Source organism: Saccopteryx leptura, chromosome 3 (genome assembly GCF_036850995.1).
Source record: "Saccopteryx leptura isolate mSacLep1 chromosome 3, mSacLep1_pri_phased_curated, whole genome shotgun sequence".
NCBI lineage: Eukaryota > Metazoa > Chordata > Mammalia > Chiroptera > Emballonuridae > Saccopteryx > Saccopteryx leptura.
In genome coordinates, this window is record NC_089505.1 from 204,334,717 (window position 1) to 204,357,196 (window position 22,480).

At 42.4% G+C, this 22,480-nt stretch overlaps 1 protein-coding gene across 1 annotated transcript in view; it reads left to right on the top strand.

Moving 5' to 3' along the window:
- Window positions 1-14,437, top strand: part of RFX8 (regulatory factor X8) — a 96,355-nt gene extending 81,918 nt beyond the window's left edge. The window contains 8 exon segments of the mRNA XM_066372689.1: window positions 639-697; window positions 2,058-2,199; window positions 4,385-4,479; window positions 11,606-11,693; window positions 11,696-11,716; window positions 13,712-13,719; window positions 14,139-14,337; window positions 14,340-14,437. Of these exon segments, the coding sequence (XP_066228786.1) occupies window positions 639-697; window positions 2,058-2,199; window positions 4,385-4,479; window positions 11,606-11,693; window positions 11,696-11,716; window positions 13,712-13,719; window positions 14,139-14,337; window positions 14,340-14,437 (710 nt within the window).
- The last annotated feature ends 8,043 nt before the right edge of the window (window positions 14,438-22,480 follow it).

Consider the following 22,480-nt stretch of genomic DNA (forward strand, 5'->3'; position numbering starts at 1 on the left):
GAGGTCAGGGCAAAATCTCTAACAGACTCAAGTAGGTCAGCAGCAGCCACAGCAACATCAACACCACCAACTCTGTAGATACACCACCCCTGGGGGCACTGCAGGCTATAGCTTTGCCCAGAGTTCAACTCCAAGTGCCCTGGGGCTGAGCTCACCCTTTCTGCTCACCACTTCTGCATACTCTCTCTTTTACGGACACACAGGCATATACACACTCTCACACACACATTTATGACCTTGGGGGCAAGCACCCTCTTGGCAGCAGGTGTCCACTGGCATAGTAGTAGCCACATTTGGCACCCCTGCCATTGGTCATTTCTGAGGAGGGCATTGTAGAAATGAGAAAGTTTGGGGAACTCAGGGTTTCTAGGCAAAAATCCTACATTCCTTTAAGCAGGCATGGCAGAAGCTGGAATGACATCATTTTTCTGGAATAAATGGGGAGTATTTTAGTCCAGTTGCCCTTGCCAAAATCTCCTAGCCATTCTGGACAGAGCCAGCGGGCAGTGGGAAGTCCTGGCTACAGGAGGCCTCCCTGTGTGGAAGACAGTCTAGGCACATGCCTCATCTTCCTGCTATCCTACATGAGAACACGGTGCTATATTATTAGTTATGGCCATTTCTATTGTTTTTGACAGAAATTACTGTGTTTGTCAAAAGGCTAAGAAGAAAGACATACCTTTCCAACATGGCAAACGTAAGTTTCTGCCCACCAGACAGGAGGAAACACAACAGCTTTCTGAAGTGAAAGCTACAAGCCACAAGTGTGCCCTCAGAACAGAGAGACTGTTTCCATCTATCCAGAGGGCAGACAGGAGGACCTGGTTGGCTACTGACCTGGCAGGTCTGGTCGGCCCCAGAGGCAGTGCAGTGAAAAACCTACCCTCTCCTGCCCTCCTCCATTCAGGAGAGAAAGCAGGGTGAGCAGGTCACCATTCTAAAGTTTCAGAGGGAGATCCCACCAAGGGGTCCACCAAAGCAGCCAATCTCAGAAGTAAATGGGCATCATAGCAGAGCCTGGGACAGACAGACAAAGCCCTTCCCCCTGCTCATCGCCTCATGGACTCAGTGTGTCCAGGCTGCCAGATTCCTCAGCTCTGACCTTACCTCTCCAGGGTTGGTTTATCTCACTTCAGTGTCAGAGGAAGGAAGAGAAGGGCTGAGAAAAAGGTTACAAGATGCTGGTCTGTGGGACACTCAGGAATCTGTTCTGAAGTCCTGTGGGCACCAGATCAGGACAAAGTTAGGAACTGTCACCCTGTTCCTAATCAGTCCCAGTTCAGGGAGAGCTCAGCCAGGTCTCCTGTTTAACTGTCTCCACTCCTGAATGGGTCCACTGGTGAAGGCCCCACAGCAACGCCTGCATCCCAGCCAGACTCAAGTGGCCAGCTTGGGTCCTAGAACTGGCCCTGCTCTGCACCTTATCTTCCTATTTCCTGTCACTTGGGAAAGTTTACTTAACTCTGCAAGGGCCCTCACTTTTCTCTGCAAAATGAAGATGGCTCTAGGGGTTGTGAGGACAACCTACAGACTCTGAAAATGTCAGGGACTGGATTGTCCTCATTGGACAGCTGAGAAAATTGGCTCCCAAGAGGAGAGGACAGAGACTGCTTCTGAAGCCCTGCATCCCTCCCCACCAGCATCAGTCAGCACTGCTGCTCCTGGAGTGGAAAGTCCCCCCAGACCCCCATCGCCCACTGCTTCCCTTTCTAGAGAAATTCAGGTTCCTTATGTGGAGTGCAGAGGAGGCACTGCAAGGTTCGGGGAGCCCAACACATCTATCTGCCTCTGAGCGGAAGCATTCTAAAGGCTGCTCTTCCAAAACACAGTTCCAGAATGTGTGAAGTTCAAACATTTTAATTGTTGTTGGAAATTCGATGGACCTTGATAACATTATTCTGAGCGACATTATTCGATTCTATTTGAATTGGTAGTACCCAAATCCAGTTTTCTTTCTTCCCAACAACAACAAAAATAAATCTTTTTAATTTAAATAGAAGGATGATGCAAAAGTAAAATGATAAGATTTAATTAAGTTTTATGCTTCCCCATAACAGACCATGAAGATGGTTTTTGAAGATAGCAGGAGAGTCAACATTCTGAAGTCAGATCTGCAAGCCATCGTGGAAGTGTCTAAGAAAGCCCTGCTGAGGAACAGATGACCTGCAGCACAGATGACCTGGAGAACAGAGATGAAATGTAACCATTCCTTCTTCTGTTTGCTTTAGTGGGGGGTGTGGCATTTACTTGGGGGCTGGCATAGCCCACACTAATTAAGGAATTTCTTGGTAGAGGTAGAACACTATTTGCTTTTTGAAACTATAATTTATGAGCTCCTGCTGGGGGTGAGGAATGCCCCAGAGGAGCTCGTCCACGCCTCCCCAAGGGTCCTGGATGGACAACAAACACATGTTTGTTGAGTGAATAAATGAACAGACGAGTGTGGCTACTGCTTGATGATAATTGTTTCTGGAAATCAACCTGGAGTCTCTTTGGAGGAAAAATCTACATCAATCTTGTGCATGCACTAATCCCAGTGTCTCCTTTCTCCTGTCCAAATTGGATTGTGGTAGCTTTCTGCTGCCCTGGTTCTGCTGGCGCTGCTGTTAGCATCAGCAAGTATTATTTTTACACCGTGAACCATGGTGCTCTACTGTATTTTACTACTTTATAAACAGATGATGAGAAGCAAGTGGGTATTCTTACTCTTTACTATCTGATAACTGTAATTCTTTTTCAACAATGACCCCAAAAAAATCTCTCTTCCACAAAGAGCTCCCCAGGCTGGCTGAGGCATTGTTGCATCCCTGGGGGGAGGTGGAAGCAGTGAGGGAGGGCGAGAGCTGTTTCAGGCACATGGATGCAGGACATGTACACCCTCTCCCCCAGACTCTGGGCTTGCTGAGAGAGGACGTGGGGTTTCTGACCCCATTTCTGCCCTTTCAGATGTGCCTGCCAGGATGCTCCGGGAAGGTCTAGTGGCTTCTTCCTTGGAAACCTAACCTTGACCTAGAGCATCCAGCTCTGCAAAAGCAGGCTCCCTAGTACCTGTGAGCTCCTTTAGCTGTCACTATGTCTAATTCATCTTAGTCTACCCAACAGAGGGCTGGCACTTGGTAGCACTTCAGTACTTTATGTGTTGACGGGCACAGGGATTTTCAGCAAGGCAGACAAACACCACAAACTATCCCATCCTCTTTCTTTAACCTTCAAATAGAGATGATTTCCGTAGGATTGTACCAGTTATTGAAATATAGAAATAGGTCCATTCTTGCTGGTAAGCAGCCTCTGCCCACCTTTTCCCTCCCATCCCACCTTCCTGTCCCTTGATTATCTCTACTGTTTTTTTTACTATCCAAAATCCCAGCTCCTCTTTTGATGTTGCCCTTTTGAGCAAACCAACAACCAGAAGGTGAACACCTAAGCCAGCAAGCTTCAAATCTATGGATAGCAATGCTGATTAGTAGGAGCCCAAAGGGCCTCCTCCTGCACTCTGACTGCCTCAGGAATTCCAGGTAGCTCTATCCAAACCCTGTTCTTGCTCCCAGCCCAAGCCCAGGGAGCCCCAGGAAGGCATGAGACCTCTCTCTCAGGTGCCTGTCAGGATGCTCACAGGCCTGCCCAGAGCTCTTGTGTGTCTGTTGGCATTTTTGGCATTTTTGGGTGTCCTTCCAAGAGGACACAGAGCCAGCTGCTGACACATGGTAGGCAAATGTTTGAGGTATACCTGGGAGATCCATCACATGAACCCTGACCAAGACTCGGCCAGAGTCATGGCAACCTGCTGGGTTTTATAAACTCTGCTTGGTCCCCAGCAGCACCCAAAAAGATGGGAATGCCAAAAGTTGGTTCATTTTCTTCAGTGCTATCCCTGCAGGTAGAGGACTCAAGTTTCCATATCAGACATGCTCAGGCTCTGTCCTTCATATCTGTGCTGAATCTGTAACCCCAGGCAAGGCACAAAACATCCCTCAGTGGCTTTGATGTTCACCATCAGTTATAGGACATTAATAAACTACACCCATAATGAAAATGACAAGGATAGGCAAGATCATGTCTATATCATGCAATGAGCTCATTGGAAGCCAGATATGTAATTAAGTGCAACATGTAGTTATTATTTCAAAATATTTCTTCCCAATTCAACAAGTGGCAGACATAGTTCCTAGGATGCAACACCACATAACTCTGAACTAGATGACCACAGAGGTGACAAATTTGGACTTAGAATGCATCCTTTGTGTTCAAAATGAGTGCGAAATCACAGGGTGTGCTTTTGAACTATTGTTCAGATGTTGTCCCCTGGGTTACCTAGTAAACAAATGCCTAGGTAAAATTCTTTTGTGTGGCTAGCAATCTTTTTGTTCATTCTGTTTCTTTATAGGTATAAGCAGTTTCATTTCTTTGCCGGGGACATCACAGACCTTGTTTGCATTCCTGAATTGTCTGTCTTCAAATCTCCAAACATTTATCTTCCAGGTACAAAACAATATTTTTTTTTAAGGGAAGAAGTAGGTTTTGATCATTCTAGCTGCACAATAGCACCGAGTACCCATGATCTGGTAGAGTGAAAAAGAGTTTTCTCTGGACAGAAATGTGTCTGGGCTGGTGTGGGTGTTGAGGACAGAGAAGTAGAGTCTTATTCCTGTAGCAAGAGAGGAATCAAAGGCTGGCACCTCAGGCAGGTGTGTGTTTGCAGGTGAGTACACGTATGTGGTGAGCATGTGTGTGCTCAGGTGTGTATGTGTTCAATGAGCCTGCAAGGGTGAGTGATTGCATGTGTGCCACTGAATGTGGGTGAGTGGGTGTGTGCACCAAGTGACAGTATATAAGAGGAAGAAGGGGTTTTCTCTGTTTGGGGAGAATAATACTTGTCTGGGTATCTTGCAGAAACATACCATTAAAGCGGCAGGCTTGATTTTATAAAATAAAAAAGATAAATTGATGTTGAATGTGAGGAGGATTTTGTATTTCTGGTCGACATGCCAATTGAGAGTTACCATATTTCCTCATGTATAAGATGCACCTTAATTTTAGGACCTGAAATTTGCAAAAAAAAAATGTATTACATAAAGTTATTGAATTCAAGTTTTATTCATCATAAAATTCATACAACTCCTCATCACGGTCAAAACTCCCATCCATTAGCTTGTCCTCATCTGTGTTTGATGATGAATCACTGCCTTCATATATTGCCTCGTCCTCAGTTCCATCTATGGCATTTGAAATGCCACACTTCTTAAATGACTTGACAATGATCTCAATCTTGATATTATCCCAGGATCTTTCCACATAGGTACAAACTTCTCCTATAGTTGGTTTCTTCACTCTTCCTGCTGGTGTCGAACTGTCTTCAGAAGACTTCATCTATTGGTTTCATTTGTCTCTCATGGCAGCTTTGAAGGGTTTGTTAATGCTGCCATTAAGTGGTTGGAGTGAGATGTCAAGCCTCCGGGTATGACAGCAAGTTTTGTTTTTTGCTCTGCAGCAATCTTCTCTGTGTTTTTGTTATGTGTGCCCTGAACTGATCAAGCACCAATAAGGCAGGTTTGCATAAGAACCCACCTGGTCTTCTTCTCCAAACGTTCTCAAAACAGATCTTCATCCCATCCTGATCCATCCAACCCTTGTCATGAACGTAAACAATCACTCCTTGAGCAATGTGTTCTTTTGGCATTGTTTTGCATTTGAAAATCAGCATAGGAGGCAGCTTGGTTCCGTTGGCACAACAAGCTAGAACAACTGTATAATGGCTCTTTTCATGTCCACTTGTCTTCACAGTTACAGTTTTCACCCCCTTTTTATCAACAGTTCTGTTACTTGGGATATCAAACTTCAGGGGGACTTTGTCGATATTTGCAATCTGTCCCAACTCACACTGATGTGTCTTCTGACATTGAATGACAAAATGATGAAATTCAAGGACCTTCTGCTCACAACTTTCAGGCATGTTTTGAGCAAGTCTGGTGCATGTACGCATGCTTAGTCCATTCCGTTTCATGAACTTGAAGCATCATTTGTGTCCTCTTTTGAAATCAGTAACTTCTTTTTCATCAGCAATTCTTCTTGCCTCATGCTGAACCATCTTTGTGGACACAGGAATTCCAATTGCCCTTTGTTCTTCAATCCGTCTCTTCAGTTCCCTCTCTAAATCAGGCCATTTTGCTGACTTGCCTCTCCTGGCCTTCTTCTGCCATGGTGTTTTCAGTAAAATTTCTTCTTCCTGTAGCCAGTCTCAGATTGATTTCTCAGTTTTTCAATCAAACTTACATTCAGCAGCATGATTTCTATTCACTTTTGTAAACTGGATCACTTGTAACTTGAATTCAGCACTGCATGAAAATCTTTTCTGAGCCATTCATGGGCAGAACGTGGTAAAACATAACCTGCCATAATATACCAGTAACAAGTGCGAAACAATGAGCGCAAAGACAACAAGTGTGAAAAAGCAGGAAATACAAGTAAAAAAAATCTACAACCACTGTATAAGATGCATCCAGTTTTTAGACCCCAATTTTTTTTTAATTGTACATCTTATACATGGGGAAATACAGTACTTCAGTGGGGTTCTTTGAGTTAATCCTCACCACCATTCCCACCAGCAATCACGCTTTCAGAACTGAAAATGCCATCAAAGAAAGCCACAGAACAGTGAACTTAATCCTGTGGTGCAAAGGTAGGGACCTGGAGCTATACATTAAAACTTAGACTAAAACAAGGTCACTAGGCACCTCCCACCCTTGAGGCATTGTCTTCTGCAGGCTGAGGCAGTTATGAAAGGCCTTGAGGAAGGAAGTAGGATTTAAATTGGGACAAGAAGGGTTGATAGGTCGAGAACAGTGTGAAAAACAACATTCATAAGAGACTGATATGGATACAGTGAGCATATGAAACACTGAAGGACCTGTTTAGGGAAGAAGAACAGGACAGCTCTGGAGCAGAGCAAACACTTGAAGGTGTGGCACTGGAAACTGGACTTTGGGGGCTTTTTCCTTTAAGCCTCGGTCACATTTCTCTCTCTCCCCTTCTCTCCTCACCTGGCCTTGCCCGTATCCCTGTCCTCCTAGTTGAGGAGAAAGGACAGAAATAATAACTAGATTCATTCACAAAGACTGCAGGGAGCATTGTAGTGGCAAACCTTACTGAGATAAACCAGAAAACTCTACAGGAAAGAGCTCGAAGGCTGGTTCCAACTCTTGGCAGGTGTCTGTTTTCATCATTTGTTTCTTGAAAATCATTGTTGCAGATTATGAATGGCATTTATTCTCCTTGTTGATCTTTGTCAAAACTTCTTTGTAATAATGGTCACGTGTCTAGAGTTGCATTTCTACTGAGACATTTATTCATTGAATAGGTTGTCACTGATCAAAGCTTTCAATCCCCTTACTCAACCTTAAGAGCAACCTGATCCTTTTTTTCTTTATAAATAGATTTTTATTTTAATGGGGTGACATCAATAAATCAGGGTACATATATTCAAAGAAAACATGTCCAGGTTATCTTGTCATTCAATTCTGTTGCATACCCATCACCCAAAGAGAGATTGTCCTCCATCACCTTCTATCTAGTTTGCATTGTACCCCCCTCCCCCTCTCCCTCCTTCCCTCCCCCTGCCCCCCATAACCCCTGTAACCACCACACTCTTGTCCATGTCTCTTAGTCTCGTTTTTATGTCCCACCAATGTATGGAATCCTGCAATTCTTGTTTTTTTCTGATTTACTTATTTCACTTCGTATAATGTTATCAGGATCCCACCATTTTGTTGTAAGTGATCCGATGTCATCATTTCTTATGGCTGAATAGTATACCATGGTGTATATGTGCCACATCTTCTTTATCTAGTCTTCTATTTTTTTTACAGTGAATAAAGCCTTTAAGCAAACTCTTGGCCAATACAGCAAGAATCCATAAAAAAGTAGTGTCTTTAACATGTTCACTAAGTCCAAGTTGGCCCCAACACCATGCCAAATCCCTGAAAAATGCAACCCCACCCCAGTTCAGTCTGTTAGGAGCTGTCACAAGGAGCAGGAGTCCAGGAAAAGTCCACATCCAGGAAAAGTCCACATGGCACTGGAATTGTTGTCACCATTCTATACTTTGCAGCTCACGTCCAAGTCCCAATGACTGCTGCTTCTAGCTAGTAATGATTCAGATAGACTGGAAAAGCCATATTCAGCATGTGTGGATATGGAGCTTCTGTCCTCCTCTGCCTGGAGAGATGAGACCAGGTTGCTTTTCCCTGGAGCTCTGTGACTGTGGCTTGGTAAAGAGAACCTTGGGATACACTAAGCTGGGTGGCAAAGGTAGATTCATAATAGAAGTTGGCAAAAGGGGGAAAGAGAGCTCTAAATTAGGAGTAGGTCCCAGCCTGAAATATGAGTGGGGCATTGAGGTAGGAGGAATAAAGGAAACACTATATATTAAACAAAGCAGCAGAAAATAGGACTATCAACACCCACAACAGAGATCTTCAAGGGAAGAATAAAAAACCTGACTATTCAGGCAAGACATAGTTAAGTGGCCCTTGTGCAAATGAGATCAGTTTACCTGCTTCTTGGATGAAATACCCTAGGCTCATCCACAGTGTTGTAGATGGGGCTGATGGCCCTGGGCACCTTTAGCCTTCAGTGACAAACCCCAGAATTCTGAGCAAGGTTAGGTCATAGGTGGCTGGAGCAGGGCTGGAAGAGATTGAACCCTCCCTTAGAGGAGCGAGGGGGAAGCCTACCTTCCAGTGACCCTGTTTCCTCACAGCAGAGGCATGTAAGTCTGGCAGGCTTTAGCTCAATGACCTTCCTTTCCACTATTGAAGCAGGACCCAGATGGCATCCTATGAGACCCCTTTGGGGCATTGGAGCCTTTAAGGGCGTATCCTAAAAGCTGGTAGTTCCCCTGATCTCTATTGGGCTTTTTCTGCCTCTAGGTATCTTAAAAGCCATGCTCAGAAGATCTCGCTGAGGGGTTTGAGGATCCCCATTTGCCTATATAAATCTTTTCCATATATCTGGAGCTTCCAGTTTAGGAAATCCAATAATAGAACAATGCATACAGACAATGAGCTATAACACGCTTAGCAGCCTCTCCTGTTCTGACAGAGGTTACTATAAATCCAGAATATGTATCCACTGTAACGTGGACATAGGACTGTTTGCCAAATGAAGGTATATGAGTAACATCCATTTGCCAAAGTTGTCCTGGTAGGGGTCCTTGAGGGTTAACTCCAAATGAAGGGGCAGATTGTAGTATAGGACCCCTTGGACAGGATTTCCCAATCTGCTGTGCTGCTTCCCGAGAAAGCTGAAACTGTTTACACAGGGCTGCAGCATTCTGGTGATGAATAGTATGAGACTGAATTGCTCGATCTGTTGTGGTTGCTCCAAATAATTTTCTTTTGGATAGCTTGATCAACAAGGGCATTCCTAGGCCCTGGCCGATTGGCTCAGTGGTAGAACATCGGCCTGGTGTGCAGGAGTCCTAGGTTCAATTCCCAGCCAGAGCACACAGAAGAAGCACCCATCTGCCTCTCCACCCCTCCTCCTCTCCTTCCTCTCTGTCTCTCTTTTCCCCTCCCGTAGCCAAGGCTCCACCGGAGCAAAGCCACCCCAGGTGCTAAGGATGGCCCCGTGGCCTCTGACTCAGGTACTAGAATGGCTCTGGCTGCAGCAGAGCAACACCCCAGATGGGCAGAGCATTCTCCCCTGGTAGGCGTGCCGGGTGGATCAGAACAGGCATATAGATCAATGGAACAGAACTGAGAACCCAGAAATAAACCCACACTTTTATCAACAACTGATATTTGACAAAGGAGATAAGAGCATACATTGGAATAAAGACAGCCTCTTCAACAAATGGTGTTGGGAAAATTGAACAGCTACCTGCAAAAAAATGAAACTAGACCACCAACTTATACCACTCACAAAAATGAACTCAAAATGGATAAAAGACTTAAATGTAAGCCGTGAAACCATAAACATCTTAGAAGAAAACATAGGCAATAAGCTCTCTGGCATCTCTCGCAGCAATATATTTGCTGATTTGTCTCCACAGGCAAGTGAAATAAAAGAGCAACCTGATCTTAAAGCAGCAACAGGCTCATGCTCCTTTTAAACTATGTAACGCCACATGTTTCCCAAATCTCCATCATCCCATATATGGCCTTCACAAATGAGTCATGTTAGGAAATAGTGTTTTGTAACTGCATGCCTTTGAAGGGGTTGTTTATGTAAAACATTTTGGCTGATAAAATAAACAAACAAACAGACAATTGTCAATAAAATATTCAGAGGGTTCAGATGTAAACCTAGGGCTTTACATTTTATAAACGTGAATCTCTGATTAGACTTCAGAGATGAATGATGGCTTCAGCTGTTGGCATCTGGCTGCATGCTAGCAGGGGAAATGTTCAATTGTGTCACCTGTTCTGTTCTGCTGGTTCTCATGCAGTGGGCCCAAGAGAATTTCCAAATGTAGGATCCTGGAGTGCCACACTGAAGTTAGAGAGGAATACTCAGTGTTTGTGGTTCATGTCTAAACATTTGTGCAGAAAGCACCAACCTCCCAAAGCTATCTCTCCCTATACTTTCAGAAGTGTCTTTGGGTTTGATGAACACCATGGTTCCTTCCAGGAGCTCATTTCAGGTGATCAGAAATGCCAGCCCAGGTGGTCAGATGTCATGTAAGAAGGATGCTTCTACTGAAAGGAGTTCACATATACCCAAAACCCAGGACAGTCCTTTGGTACATTGAGGGAGATTTCAGTGGGGGGAAAAGGGAAGAGAAGGGAAGATAAGAAAAGGCATGTCCTCATGTGTAGCCTGTCTCTCCATCTCTTCTTCAGAGACTTGGGCTGAGTCAGTGGATGGTCCCACATGCATATGATGAGATTCAGGGAGGCTTCAGGACCATTCATCTTAACACATGCATATGAAATTCATATGATTTTATTGGTTGTCATTTATTTTATTTAAAGTGTGGTCCAAGGCTATTCTCAATCTACACAGAGACTTTCTTTGTCTACCTGTAGAAGCATCTCACTGGTGCCCAGTTAAGTGCCAGTCGAGCTATCAGATAGCCTCAGCTCCACTAGGCATACAGGTGGAACCTTACAGTCCTCAGAAGATTTACATAGCTTTGTGCTTTCCAAGATCAGCACCATTACTTTTTATTATTATGGGATTCAGGGCTACTTTTTCACATTAACAGACTTGGCAAAGATAAACTGTCCACCAATACTCTCAACAACAACTGCCAAGTGGACTTTGATGAGGCTGTCCCTAAAGTGTTTCCCTGTCACACTTCACAAGTGTATTCAGTTTAAAAAAGAAAAAAGAAAAGGAGGCAATTTCTTTACCTCTTTCTTTCTCTCCATCAACCTTACATGGTTATTCCCTAGAACCATCTCTAGAGAAGATAAATCAAGACCAGAAAAGGGCCAGTGTGCCAGTGGACCACTGCCTGACTTCTCATTGTATCATTTCTTCTTCCTCTTTTTCTTCTTCTCATTTGGCTCCTTGAAAATGTCTGTGCCTGACAAATGTATGCATTTGAAAACATGGTCTTCATTTTGTCATAAAACCCAATTTTTTTTCTCACAAAATGTAATAGCCAAGCAGAAGCAAAGAGAAGTTCATCAAATTGGCTGCCAGCTTCCAGCTAAGATGGCATTTCCTTCTCACCACCATGAGCAAAGCCATTACTGCCACAGAGACAGTTTTGGTAAGTCAGAGAATGCAGGACATTTGTATTCTACCTTTAAAATAAGATTTTTTCATATTTCTATGTAGAACCTAGTCATATTCTTTTAACTTTTTATGTAAAATACTACCTAGACACACAAAAAAAATTATACAAATCTATAGCAGCTGTTTTTCAATGGCAGTATAAGAGTCTACCAAACAGTTGGGCCACACTTCATTTTCTCATTCATCATTGTTGGATGTGTTGGAAGCATCCCCTTGTTTTTGAATTGTGTGCTTTGAAACATCTTGAGGAAAGCACCAAGGGAGATGAATACGATGGAGAAAAAATAGGCCCTTGGGAGCACCCATATTTAGCTTTCAGGAGTAACAATTGATAAAGCCAGCAATGCTTGCAGACAGCGGAAAGGGTGAAGTAGTATACATTTTGTAAACTTATTGTCGGGAAAGGTCACATCTTTCACCTCTGTGGTTCAGATGCAGGATAGCAGTTATTAGAAGGGGATTTCACCACAGAATCCTACAGCCCCATGGAAAAGATCATTAATTTCAACAGATACTTACTGTGTCCCTACAAAGTCCCACTTTTCTGGGCATGGGCATAGAGCAGTGGAAAGAGAGACAAAATCTTTGCCCTAAGAGCTTACACACTAATTAAGGTGAGAAGCCTCACTTCAGAGCATTGCCTGATGCCTTCCCAGCAGGCAGGCAGAACAAGGAAGAGAAGACACGCCCTACTCTAGGTCAGTTTTGCAAACACTGTAGAGTTCTTTCAAGGGTTGCTGCTGTAAACTGCCACATAGGTGACAACCATTTGTAGGGAAGACATCCCCTTTAATGAAGTATAAATGGCTCTACTTTATGCTAACTCTTTTGCAAACTAAAGTGGTAGAGCAGATTTCTATGCAATCATGGGAAGAAATCCAGTCCTGTAGTTGTAGCTCTTCCCCAGCTACTGTCTCTGGACCTCCATATGAAGTCTTCATCACATAGGCAGTGGTTTCCAAGGTTAAACAGGCCAGGAGTTGTTAGTCCAGCTTATTTCAGACCAGGTTATACCATGTCATGAACACAGTATCTTTTAATCACAAGTCCATCAAGGAATAGTAGAAAAGAGCTACTATTTTGAAATGGACAAAAAAAAAATTACTTGCAATGGGTGAAAGGCTTTGAAATGGGCAAAAGTGTTCGGCATCCATTCTGGGTTGTTTCCACCTATCACTGTCTTTTATTTCACAACTCTCCACCTTATATTAAACTGATCATAATGCAAATGGTAGTCCTTCCCACAAATGCAAACTGGAGGAGTCAAGTGGATGCAATTAATGACCACCCCGGAGGACAGATCCTTTTTGCATCTCTTTGTGAATAAATGCCAGCATTCTTTACTTCTATATGTGTTTAGTGTTTTGAATTCTCCTTTGAACCAGTTGTGACAATGTACTAGTTCCCTCACTTATTCATGAATTACATATAATCTATGATACATGTTCATTTTTTTAAATTTTTAAATTTTATTTAGAAACTTAACTTTAACAGAGTAACGTTGATCAATAAGAGTACATGGGTTTCAGGTGAACATTTGTATAGCATTTGAACTGTTGATTATGTTATGTACCCATCACCCAAAGGCAAATCATTTTCTGTCACCTTATATTTGTCCCTCTTTACACCCTTCCCCCCATCCTCTCCCTCACCGCCCTCCCCTACATCTCCTTCCCATTGGTAACCACTTCACTTTTATCTATGTGTGAAATCATCCAGTTCTTAGCTTTTTCCAATTTACTTATTTCACTCAGTATAATGTTCTCAAGGTCCATCCATGTTGTTGTAAATGTCACTATGTTATCGATTCTTATGGCTGAGTATAGTATCCCATTGTATAGATGTACCCCATCTCCTTTATCCAATCTCTATCAAACGACACTTTTGTTGCTTCCATGTCTCGGCCACTATGAATAATGCTGCAATGAACATGGGGGTGCATATGTCTTTATGTACCAATGTTTTCAAGTTTTGGAGGTAGGTACCCAGTGGAGAAATTGCTGGATTATATGGTAGTTCTGTTCTTAATTTTTTACACATGTTCATTTTATATCCGTGTAAGATTTGTGGTAGTACTTTAATCAAAAGTTATCTTTTAACAATCACCATTTCTCTGTAGGATTTGCTTTTCCCTCATCTCCCACCAGATGGGTTTTAAGTTCCCTTTTGTGACTCTGGCTACTTAGTTTTCTGTGCTCTCTGTTCAAAAGTCACCTTGCTGGGATTCTTTGGATATAGAATGCCACATGGGTGATGGACCCTGCCCAAGATCCCTCAAGATCAGCTATAGGAGTGAGTCTGTAGTATACAGGAGTTAAAAGGCTCCAGAAAAGTTGTTAGTTTCACAGTGATCTGTTTGTTTATCTAATTATTCATTTTGGGTTATTTAAATATAGGCTGCTAGCATGTGTTTCATACTGCTTTTGGAATATGTGATTCATGTACTACAGTCATACACAGAAAAGGAAGAGGAGGAGGACAATGTGGGAAATCTCAAAGAGATGTTAGCAGACAACCATTCTCCTGGCCATCTTCCAGAGTCTTCACCATCTCAGGAGTATAAAAGACTGAGTATGGATTGACCTTGGGGGATGCTGAAAATGTGACCCTGAATCAGTGTCCCGTGGGTGTGAGCAGTGTGGTTCTCAGAGTCCTGGGCTTCCTGGTGGACTGTGCAACAGGCAATAAGGTATAGACATTGGGGCCCCAACTCCTGGTCAATTTTTTCAAGGGCAAGAACAACTACCAGGTGGTTAGGAAACTCATAAAGATCCCATTGTCCAAACAGCAAGACAGGATTCTAGAGTGATCTTTGCTTTAGGTGTTTTTGCCAGTAGTGATTATAATAGTTTATCTGTGGATTGCCAGTCAGCTCAGTTTGGGGTGCATTAATATGATCCTGGTATAATTGGAGGTGAAGAATATATGGATGGCCTTACTCTTGGATTCCCAGAGCTTCCCTGATGTGGGCAGGTGAACTGAGAAATAGATCACCACTAGTCACTACACTGAAAAGTGATGTGTGCCGAAGAAAAAAAACATTGGATGGTTTGAATAGAAAGGATTTTGAAAAGATAAGAATTGGGGTACATATTGAAAGATATATAATTAAAGATTGCAAATTGATAGACACCTTCTCTAAACCTTTTATATACATGATCTTGGAGCCATACAAGACTACTGTGTATCTATTCTGATCATTTTCATGTGGTGGATGTGAAAACTGAAGCTCAGAGAAGCTAACTGACTTGCACCAAGTCACAAAGTAAGTATATTTTGAAACAGAGATTGGAGCCCTGGCTAGTCTGATCTCAATTCCATTCTTCTTCCACAACACTAGGACAGGATCCATACCCCAAGAAAAACAGAACACAGGTTGATAGAGTCTTCTGCCAGGAAGAGGAGCCAGACTGATGCAGGAGGCAACTGATATATCTTTATTGATTTGGGGCAGTAGCTGGCTTACAAAATCTTGACACAATGTCTTGGTACTAATTTCTAAAACTTCTGCAAGTTTAGCCAGTTTACATAGTATCTCTTCTGCACCCATGAGCTCCTCTTGTGAGCAGATGAAAGGTGCTTAGTAGCAGATCATTAAAGGCAGGACTTTGTCCTTTGCCCAAATTAATAGTAGTCATGACAATGGATGGGTCACAGCCTGAAATTGTTCATGCCTGACAACCCTCAAAATAACCAGAACCTTGCAAGACAAACCCTCTTTCCAAGTCCTCCAGAGTGCAGAGAACCTATACAGCTGTTATTGAGCACTAACCTAAAAAGACACTGTGTTGGGCAAAAACAATATGATCAGGAGCAAAGGAAATGCACCTCCCAGATTTACTAATTCTCTGTCTGGATTTGGTTTTATCTTGCAATCGTTAATTCATATATCCAACTGCCTTCCGTGACCTCGGTACGGTAGATTCAGACACGTGTCTATAAGTAAGAAACCCATCTCTTCTCTATCTCACTCTCTCTCTCTCTCTCTCTCTCTCTCTCTCTCTCTCTCTCTCTGTGTGTGTGTGTGTGTGTGTGTGTGTAAAGCAGACATGACTGATAAGGCCTGAAATAGGGGAATACTGACCCCCAAATCAAGGACTCAGTGGCAGGGGTGGAGTGGAAAGAACTAGGCCTACCTAAAAGAGGAATAGCTGGGGCAGTAAAGTCACCATTCATCAGAGCTCTGGGTAGAGAGAAGGCCCAGTTATATCTGAAGAAGGGACCAGTTGACTGGTCCTGGAAAAATGCCCCTCCTTACTCCTTGACTTTCTGGAAGATGTACACCATCCTGGTAACAGGGCCCTGCAAGGGCTTGCCAGTAAAAAGTTCAGCTGAGTGCACTCTGAAACATTCTGTGCAGCCCTAACAAGACAAGCATTTGTGCTGGACGTTCAGCTCCAACAGTGCAGATCTCTCTGCTCACTACCTCAGAGCTAAGATGTAGACAATTTGACATGTCCCTTAATCACCAAAGTAACTGAGAGTAAACTTTTTACCCCTTCAGCCATAGTTGGAAGTGGGTGGGGAACAGCTGGGCATTTAAATGTGTTATTTCATCAACCTGACAAGATGGTGTCATCCCTGCTCCCATGTCACAGATAGCAGAACTGAGTTCGTAAGGGGTTGAGTAATGTCCCAAGGCTATCTCACTAGTAATAGGCAGGGCAGGGATTCAAACCTCTATAAATCTACTTCTGAGACTATCCTTTTCTAGCACCTTTTCTCTCCTCAAAGGTACTTTCATGTGTTTTAATGCCAAAATCAGTGAGTTGGGAGTGAATGAAAAATATCTTCAAGTCTGATGATTTGGAGAAATAAGTGGGGAGTTCCCATGTTTAAATTCTACATCTTTTTATGGCCTTGGCTGGTTAGCTCAGTGGTAGAGTGTCGACCCAGTGTGTGGATGTCCTGGGTTTAATTCTTGGTCAAGGAACACAGGAGAAGCACCCAAATCCCCTTTACTTCTCTCTCTCTCTCCCCCCTCTATTTCTTCCCCTCCTGCAGCCATGGCTCAATTGGAGTGAGTTGTCCCTAGGCTCTGAGGATTACTACATGGCCTCCGTCTCAGGTTCTAAGAAGAGCTCACTTGCTGAACAATGGAGTAACAACCCAGATGGGCAGAGCATTGCCTCCAAGTAGGCTTGCTGGGTGGATCCCAGTTGGGGCACATGTGAGAGCTTGTCTTTCTGCTTCCCCTCCTCTCAATAAATTAAAATAATAATAATAATAATAACTCTACATCTTCCTCTTATTTACTGGGAACCTTGGGAATACTGTTTAATTTTATCTGGTCTTCATTCTCCTTATCTACAAAATAGTAATAATATTATCTATGAGGTTTAAATAAGTTAATCACTATTCTTAGAACATAAAATTTGTAGAGCTTTATAAGTATTCATAAACATTAGTCATTGTTATTATTTCTCCAGCAAAACCTCCTAATCTGAACAACTTTCTTTTTTTTTCTTTTTCTTTTTTTTTTTCTGAAGCTGGAAATGGGGAGAGACAGTCAGACAGACTCCGGCATGCGCCCGACCGGGATCCACCCGGCACGCCCACCAGGGGGCGACGCTCTGCCCCTCCGGAGCATCGCTCTTTTGCGACCAGAGCCACTCCAGCGCCTGGGGCAGAGGCCAAGGAGCCATCCCCAGCGCCTGGGCCATCTTTGCTCCAATGGAGCCTCGCTGCGGGAGGGGAAGAGAGAGACAGAGAGGAAGGAGAGGGGGAGGGGTGGAGAAGCAGACGGGTTCTTCTCCTGTGTGCCCTGGCCAGGAATCAAACCTGGGATTTCTGCACGCCAGGCCAATGCTCTATCACTGAGCCAATTGGCCAGGGCCAACAACTTTCCATAACACTCTCTACCCAGTCTGCTAGCAATTCCAAAGTTCACAGCTATGGGGTTTGACCTACATTCATGTGCCATAGAAGATGACATTTTAGTCAACAATGAACTACATATGCAACAGTGGTCCCATAAGATTATAATAGAGCTGAAAAATTACAATCACCTAGTGTCATCATCACACAATGCATTATTCACATTTGTGGTACTGATGTTAACCATCTACCACACTGCCCATTGTATAAAAGCATAGCACATACATTATGTATAGTACATAACACTTGATAATGATAAACAATTTTTACTGGTTTATGTATTCACTATACTATTTTTATCATTATTTTAGATTTACTCTTCCTACTTATAAAAAACCATTTGCTATACAACAGCATGCTATGTTACACTGGCTGCAGCCTCATATAGCATCTCTTGATTGCATCATTTTCTCTTGTACTTGATTTGACCTCATGTTGTTTTGTACAGTGACGTGTACAACTTTGTAGCCTAGAAGCAGTAGGCCTAGTTGTGGAGTAGGCTGTGCCATCTAGGTTTATGTAAGAACACTTTATGAGATTCACATAACAACAAAGCTGCCTAACAGTAAATTTCTGAGAATGTATCGCTATAAAGAGTTGCATGACTATATATTTAATTGGTGGAAACAACAGAAAAGATATTAAATATTTAATTGAACTACACACAATAAAGCATTACAAGCAAATGAATGTCAGCTAATCTGAGGTAGCACACATTAGAGATTAATTAAACCACTTTTGTTGGTGAATGCCTGCTGAATTAGTGATAACTTAATCTAATGCCAAGAAGTTAGGCTCATTTAATATCTGTTGCATTCATTGATCAGTATTGCACTCATCATCAACAAAAAACTCACTCTGTGCCCCATTCTGCAGCACATCAGTGTCAGCCTCATTCCTTGAACAATTAGCACTGTCCTGCCCCTGTAGTAAGAACCAAAGTCAGCATTTCTATTGCCATAACCATCTGTCACTCTTCTACATTCTACCAGTATTCAAAATATATTATAGTAAGATACCAAAGTGTGTCTAAGAATAAAGAAAAAATATGACACTGATATTAAGTAAAAAATATTCTTTTGAAAAAGTACATTACAGTTTTCACTTTAGGTCATGTAACTCAAGGATTAAAGCATAACAAAGATTCAAGGGAGAAATAAAAAAATTTCCTTAAAACAAATGAAAATGAACATAAAGCAACTCAAAATTTATGGGACACAGCAAAAACAGTCCTGAGAGGGAAGTTCATAACATTACAGGCATACCTAAAGAAGCTAGAAAAAGCTCAAATAAACAACTTAACCCTGCATCTAAAAGAACTAGAAAGAGAACTACAAATAAAGCCCAGAGGAAGTAAAAGGAAGGAAATAATAAAGATCAGAGTGGAAATAAATGACAATAGAGGCTAAAAAAAAAAATACAAAAGATCAATGAAACCAAGAGCTGTTTTTTTGAAAAGGTAAACAAGATTGATGAGCCTTTAACCAGACTCATCAAGAAAAAAAGAAAGAAACTCATAAATAAAATTAGAAATGAGAGTGGAGAAATAACAGCTGACACAGCAGAAATACAAAGGACTGTAAGAAAATACTATGAAGATCTAGTGTCAAAATATTTAAACAACCTAGGTGAAATGGATAAATTCCTAGAAACATACAGTATTCCAAAACTCAATCTGGAAAAATCAGGAAACTAGCACAGACCAATTACAACAAATGAAATTGAAATAGTTATCAAAAAAACTCCCAGCAAACAAAAGTCCTGGACCAGATGGCTTCACAGGTGAATTTTACCAAATATTCAAAGAAATAACACCTATCCTTCTCAAACTATTTTAAAAAATTAAAGAGGAGGGAATATTTCCAAGCTCCTTTTATGAGGCAAGCATAATCCTCATTCAAAAACTAGGTAAAGACACTACAAAGAAAGAACACTATAGGTCAATATCCCTGATGAACTTAGAAGCTAAAATTCTCAACAAAATATTAGCAAACCAGATCCAATAATACATGAAAAAAAATCATACATCATGATCAAATGGGATTTATTCTGGGGAGGCAAGTGTTGTTGTGAGTCGGGGGCGCAGAGAGAGAGATCAGCAGATGAAATCATCTGGCAAAGGACCACCGCTCACTCAGGCAAATGGACCCGAGTTCACGCTGTCTTATTTTTATTCATAAGATTTCAAAATGCCTGTTTACTGAGAAATTGGCATAACATCAAGCATAACTTTTACTTAAAGATACATGGAATACACCTGCATGATAGCTTAATAACAATACAATATCAAAAGGCATTAATTGCTATTGCTTCTATGGTTCCCACAACATTCCTCTCTTTATCTCAAGGGATAACCTTAAAAGGAACAGAAATCTTATGAGAATGTTTTACTGAGAAAAGCAACTGCCTTCAGTCACAGAGACCTGTTTCAGTGACCCGCCTTCAAGTCACAAAACAATTCTCTTGGCAAAACATTCTTTTCTTGTTGGCTGTGTTCCCATCCAAGGCTATGCAATAGGTTATTCCACTACAGGCAAGGCTGGTACAATATTTGCAAATCAATCAATGTGATTCATCACATAAACAAAAGGAAGGACAAACACCACATGATAATATCAATAGATGCAGAAAAAGCATTCGATAAAATCCAGCACCCATGTATGATCAAAACTCTCAGCAAAGTGGGAATACAGGGAACATACCTCAACATGATAAAGGCCATCTATGATAGACCCACAGTCAACATCATACTCAAGGGGAAAAAGTTAAAAGCAATCCCCTTAAGATGAGAAACAAGGCAGGAGTACCCCTTTCACCATTCTTATGTCTCTCAAAAGTTGAGTCTGAAAGACCTTTTTAGTTATTCAGGGGCAAAGGCAAATAATAATGGCTATGGTTTATTGAGCATTTACATGTTGTGTGTTGGTGTTTGAAAGGATTATTCTTCACCTCAAATATCTCTTGACTTTGGATATAATTGGGAAGTAAAGCACAAGAATCAAGGGGCTTAAGATAATTGGGACAATGTTGATCAACGAGGACTTCTGTTTGGTTCTGCCATCGAACTTACTTCCTCAGTCACCGATATAACAGAGCAACTGTACTCCTCCTCTAGAGGCAAGCAGCTCAGGCATGGCAGAAGAGAAGGTAGACAGACCATTCAGGAAAGAAAAGAGTAACACTGAAGAGGCTGAGACAGCAGTTTGAATTCCTCTTCCAAACTTGTCCATCAGATAAGTCACTCCTCCTCCCACAAAGCAGCAGGAGTAAGAAGACAGCCAAAAGCCTACAATAATTCTCCAAATATTCCCTTCCCAGATATTGAAATGGGATGCTTCATCTCCTCTGTGGATGCATAAGACTGAATGATCTACACCCTCAGTCATAAAGTACTTCACATCTGATATCTCATTCTGTAATCATTTTTATTTACTTTTATTTATTTATTTATTTATTTTGTATTTTTCTGAAGTCGGAAACGGGGAGAGACAGTCAGACAGACTCCGCATGCGCCCGACCGGGATCCACCTGGCATGCCCACCAGGGGGCGACGCTCTGCCCACCAGGGGGCGATGCTCTGCCCCTCCGGGGCGTCGCTCTGTTGCGACCAGAGCCACTCCAGCGCCCGGGCCATCTTTGCTCCAGTGGAGCCTCGCTGCGGGAGGGGAAGAGAGAGACAGAGAGGAAGGAGAGGGGGAGGGGTGGAGAAGCAGATGGGTGCTTCTCCTGTGTGCCCTGGCCGGGAATCAAACCCGGGATTTCTGCACGCCAGGCGGAAGCTCTACCACTGAGCCAACCAGCCAGGGCCTGTAATCATTTTTAATTAAATTTATTGAAGTGACACTAGTTAACATAATTATGCAGGTTTATAATCACTTTTTTTTCCATGGGAAAAGTTTTATTGAAAAAATTGTACAAATATGTCCTTGGCTTGATGATAACAAAATTTCATTTTCCCCTCCCTCTCCACCTTTGAAAATCCATAAAAGTTTACCCTGGGATGCCAGATGCAATAATTCTTCACTAGAATTTGCCCAGTGTCCTCCTGTGCAGTTTTTTGTTGTTGGGGTTTCTTGTTTTGTTTTTTGTTCTTAATGGAACAAGATAATGAAAGAGTGTGCACTTTATTTTACTTTTTCCCATTGATTTGAGGGGAGGAAAGGAGAAGGGGGGAGAGAGGGGCATCAACTCGTTTTATTTAGTTGTATGCTCATTGATTGCTTCTTATATGTGCTGCAACTGGGGGGTCGCACCTGTGATCTCTGGTGCACTGAATCAATGCTTTATCCACTGAGCCACCCAGCCTGGGCTGTGCACTTTATTTTAAACTTACCAAACACTGATAAAATATCTATCACTGTAGCTGTAATTCCACATCAAATGTGAACAGGAGGAACAGGTATTCATTGTTCACATCATGTACCAGGCCTGGCAGAAAAGTCATCTACTTCTACCAGAACCTCCAAGGAAGAAGTGGTCCATAAATGCCAAGGGTCAAGAATGAGAGCCATGGGGGGAAGCAGTCAGTGACAGGCTCCCTCTGTCTCCACAGAGCAGAGAAGGGAAAAGACCTGTAGGGAACATCTCTGTTCCTCCTAAGGATAGATGTGACTGTCCCATTTCACAGACATAGATTGTAGGTGTTAGAGCAGAATCTGGACTCATTTGACTCAGGAATCCATGTTTTTAATGACTTATTAGACTGCTTTTTCAAGACAATGGGACACAATGTTTGTTCTGGGAGTGAGTGAGGAGGAAGGCGAGCCAGTGCGCTAGGGAGGAAATGTATGTTGGCAAGTCAACAGCATACAAGGATGGCAGAACCATAGGAGTAAATGAAATCACGCAAAGAGGACAAAGA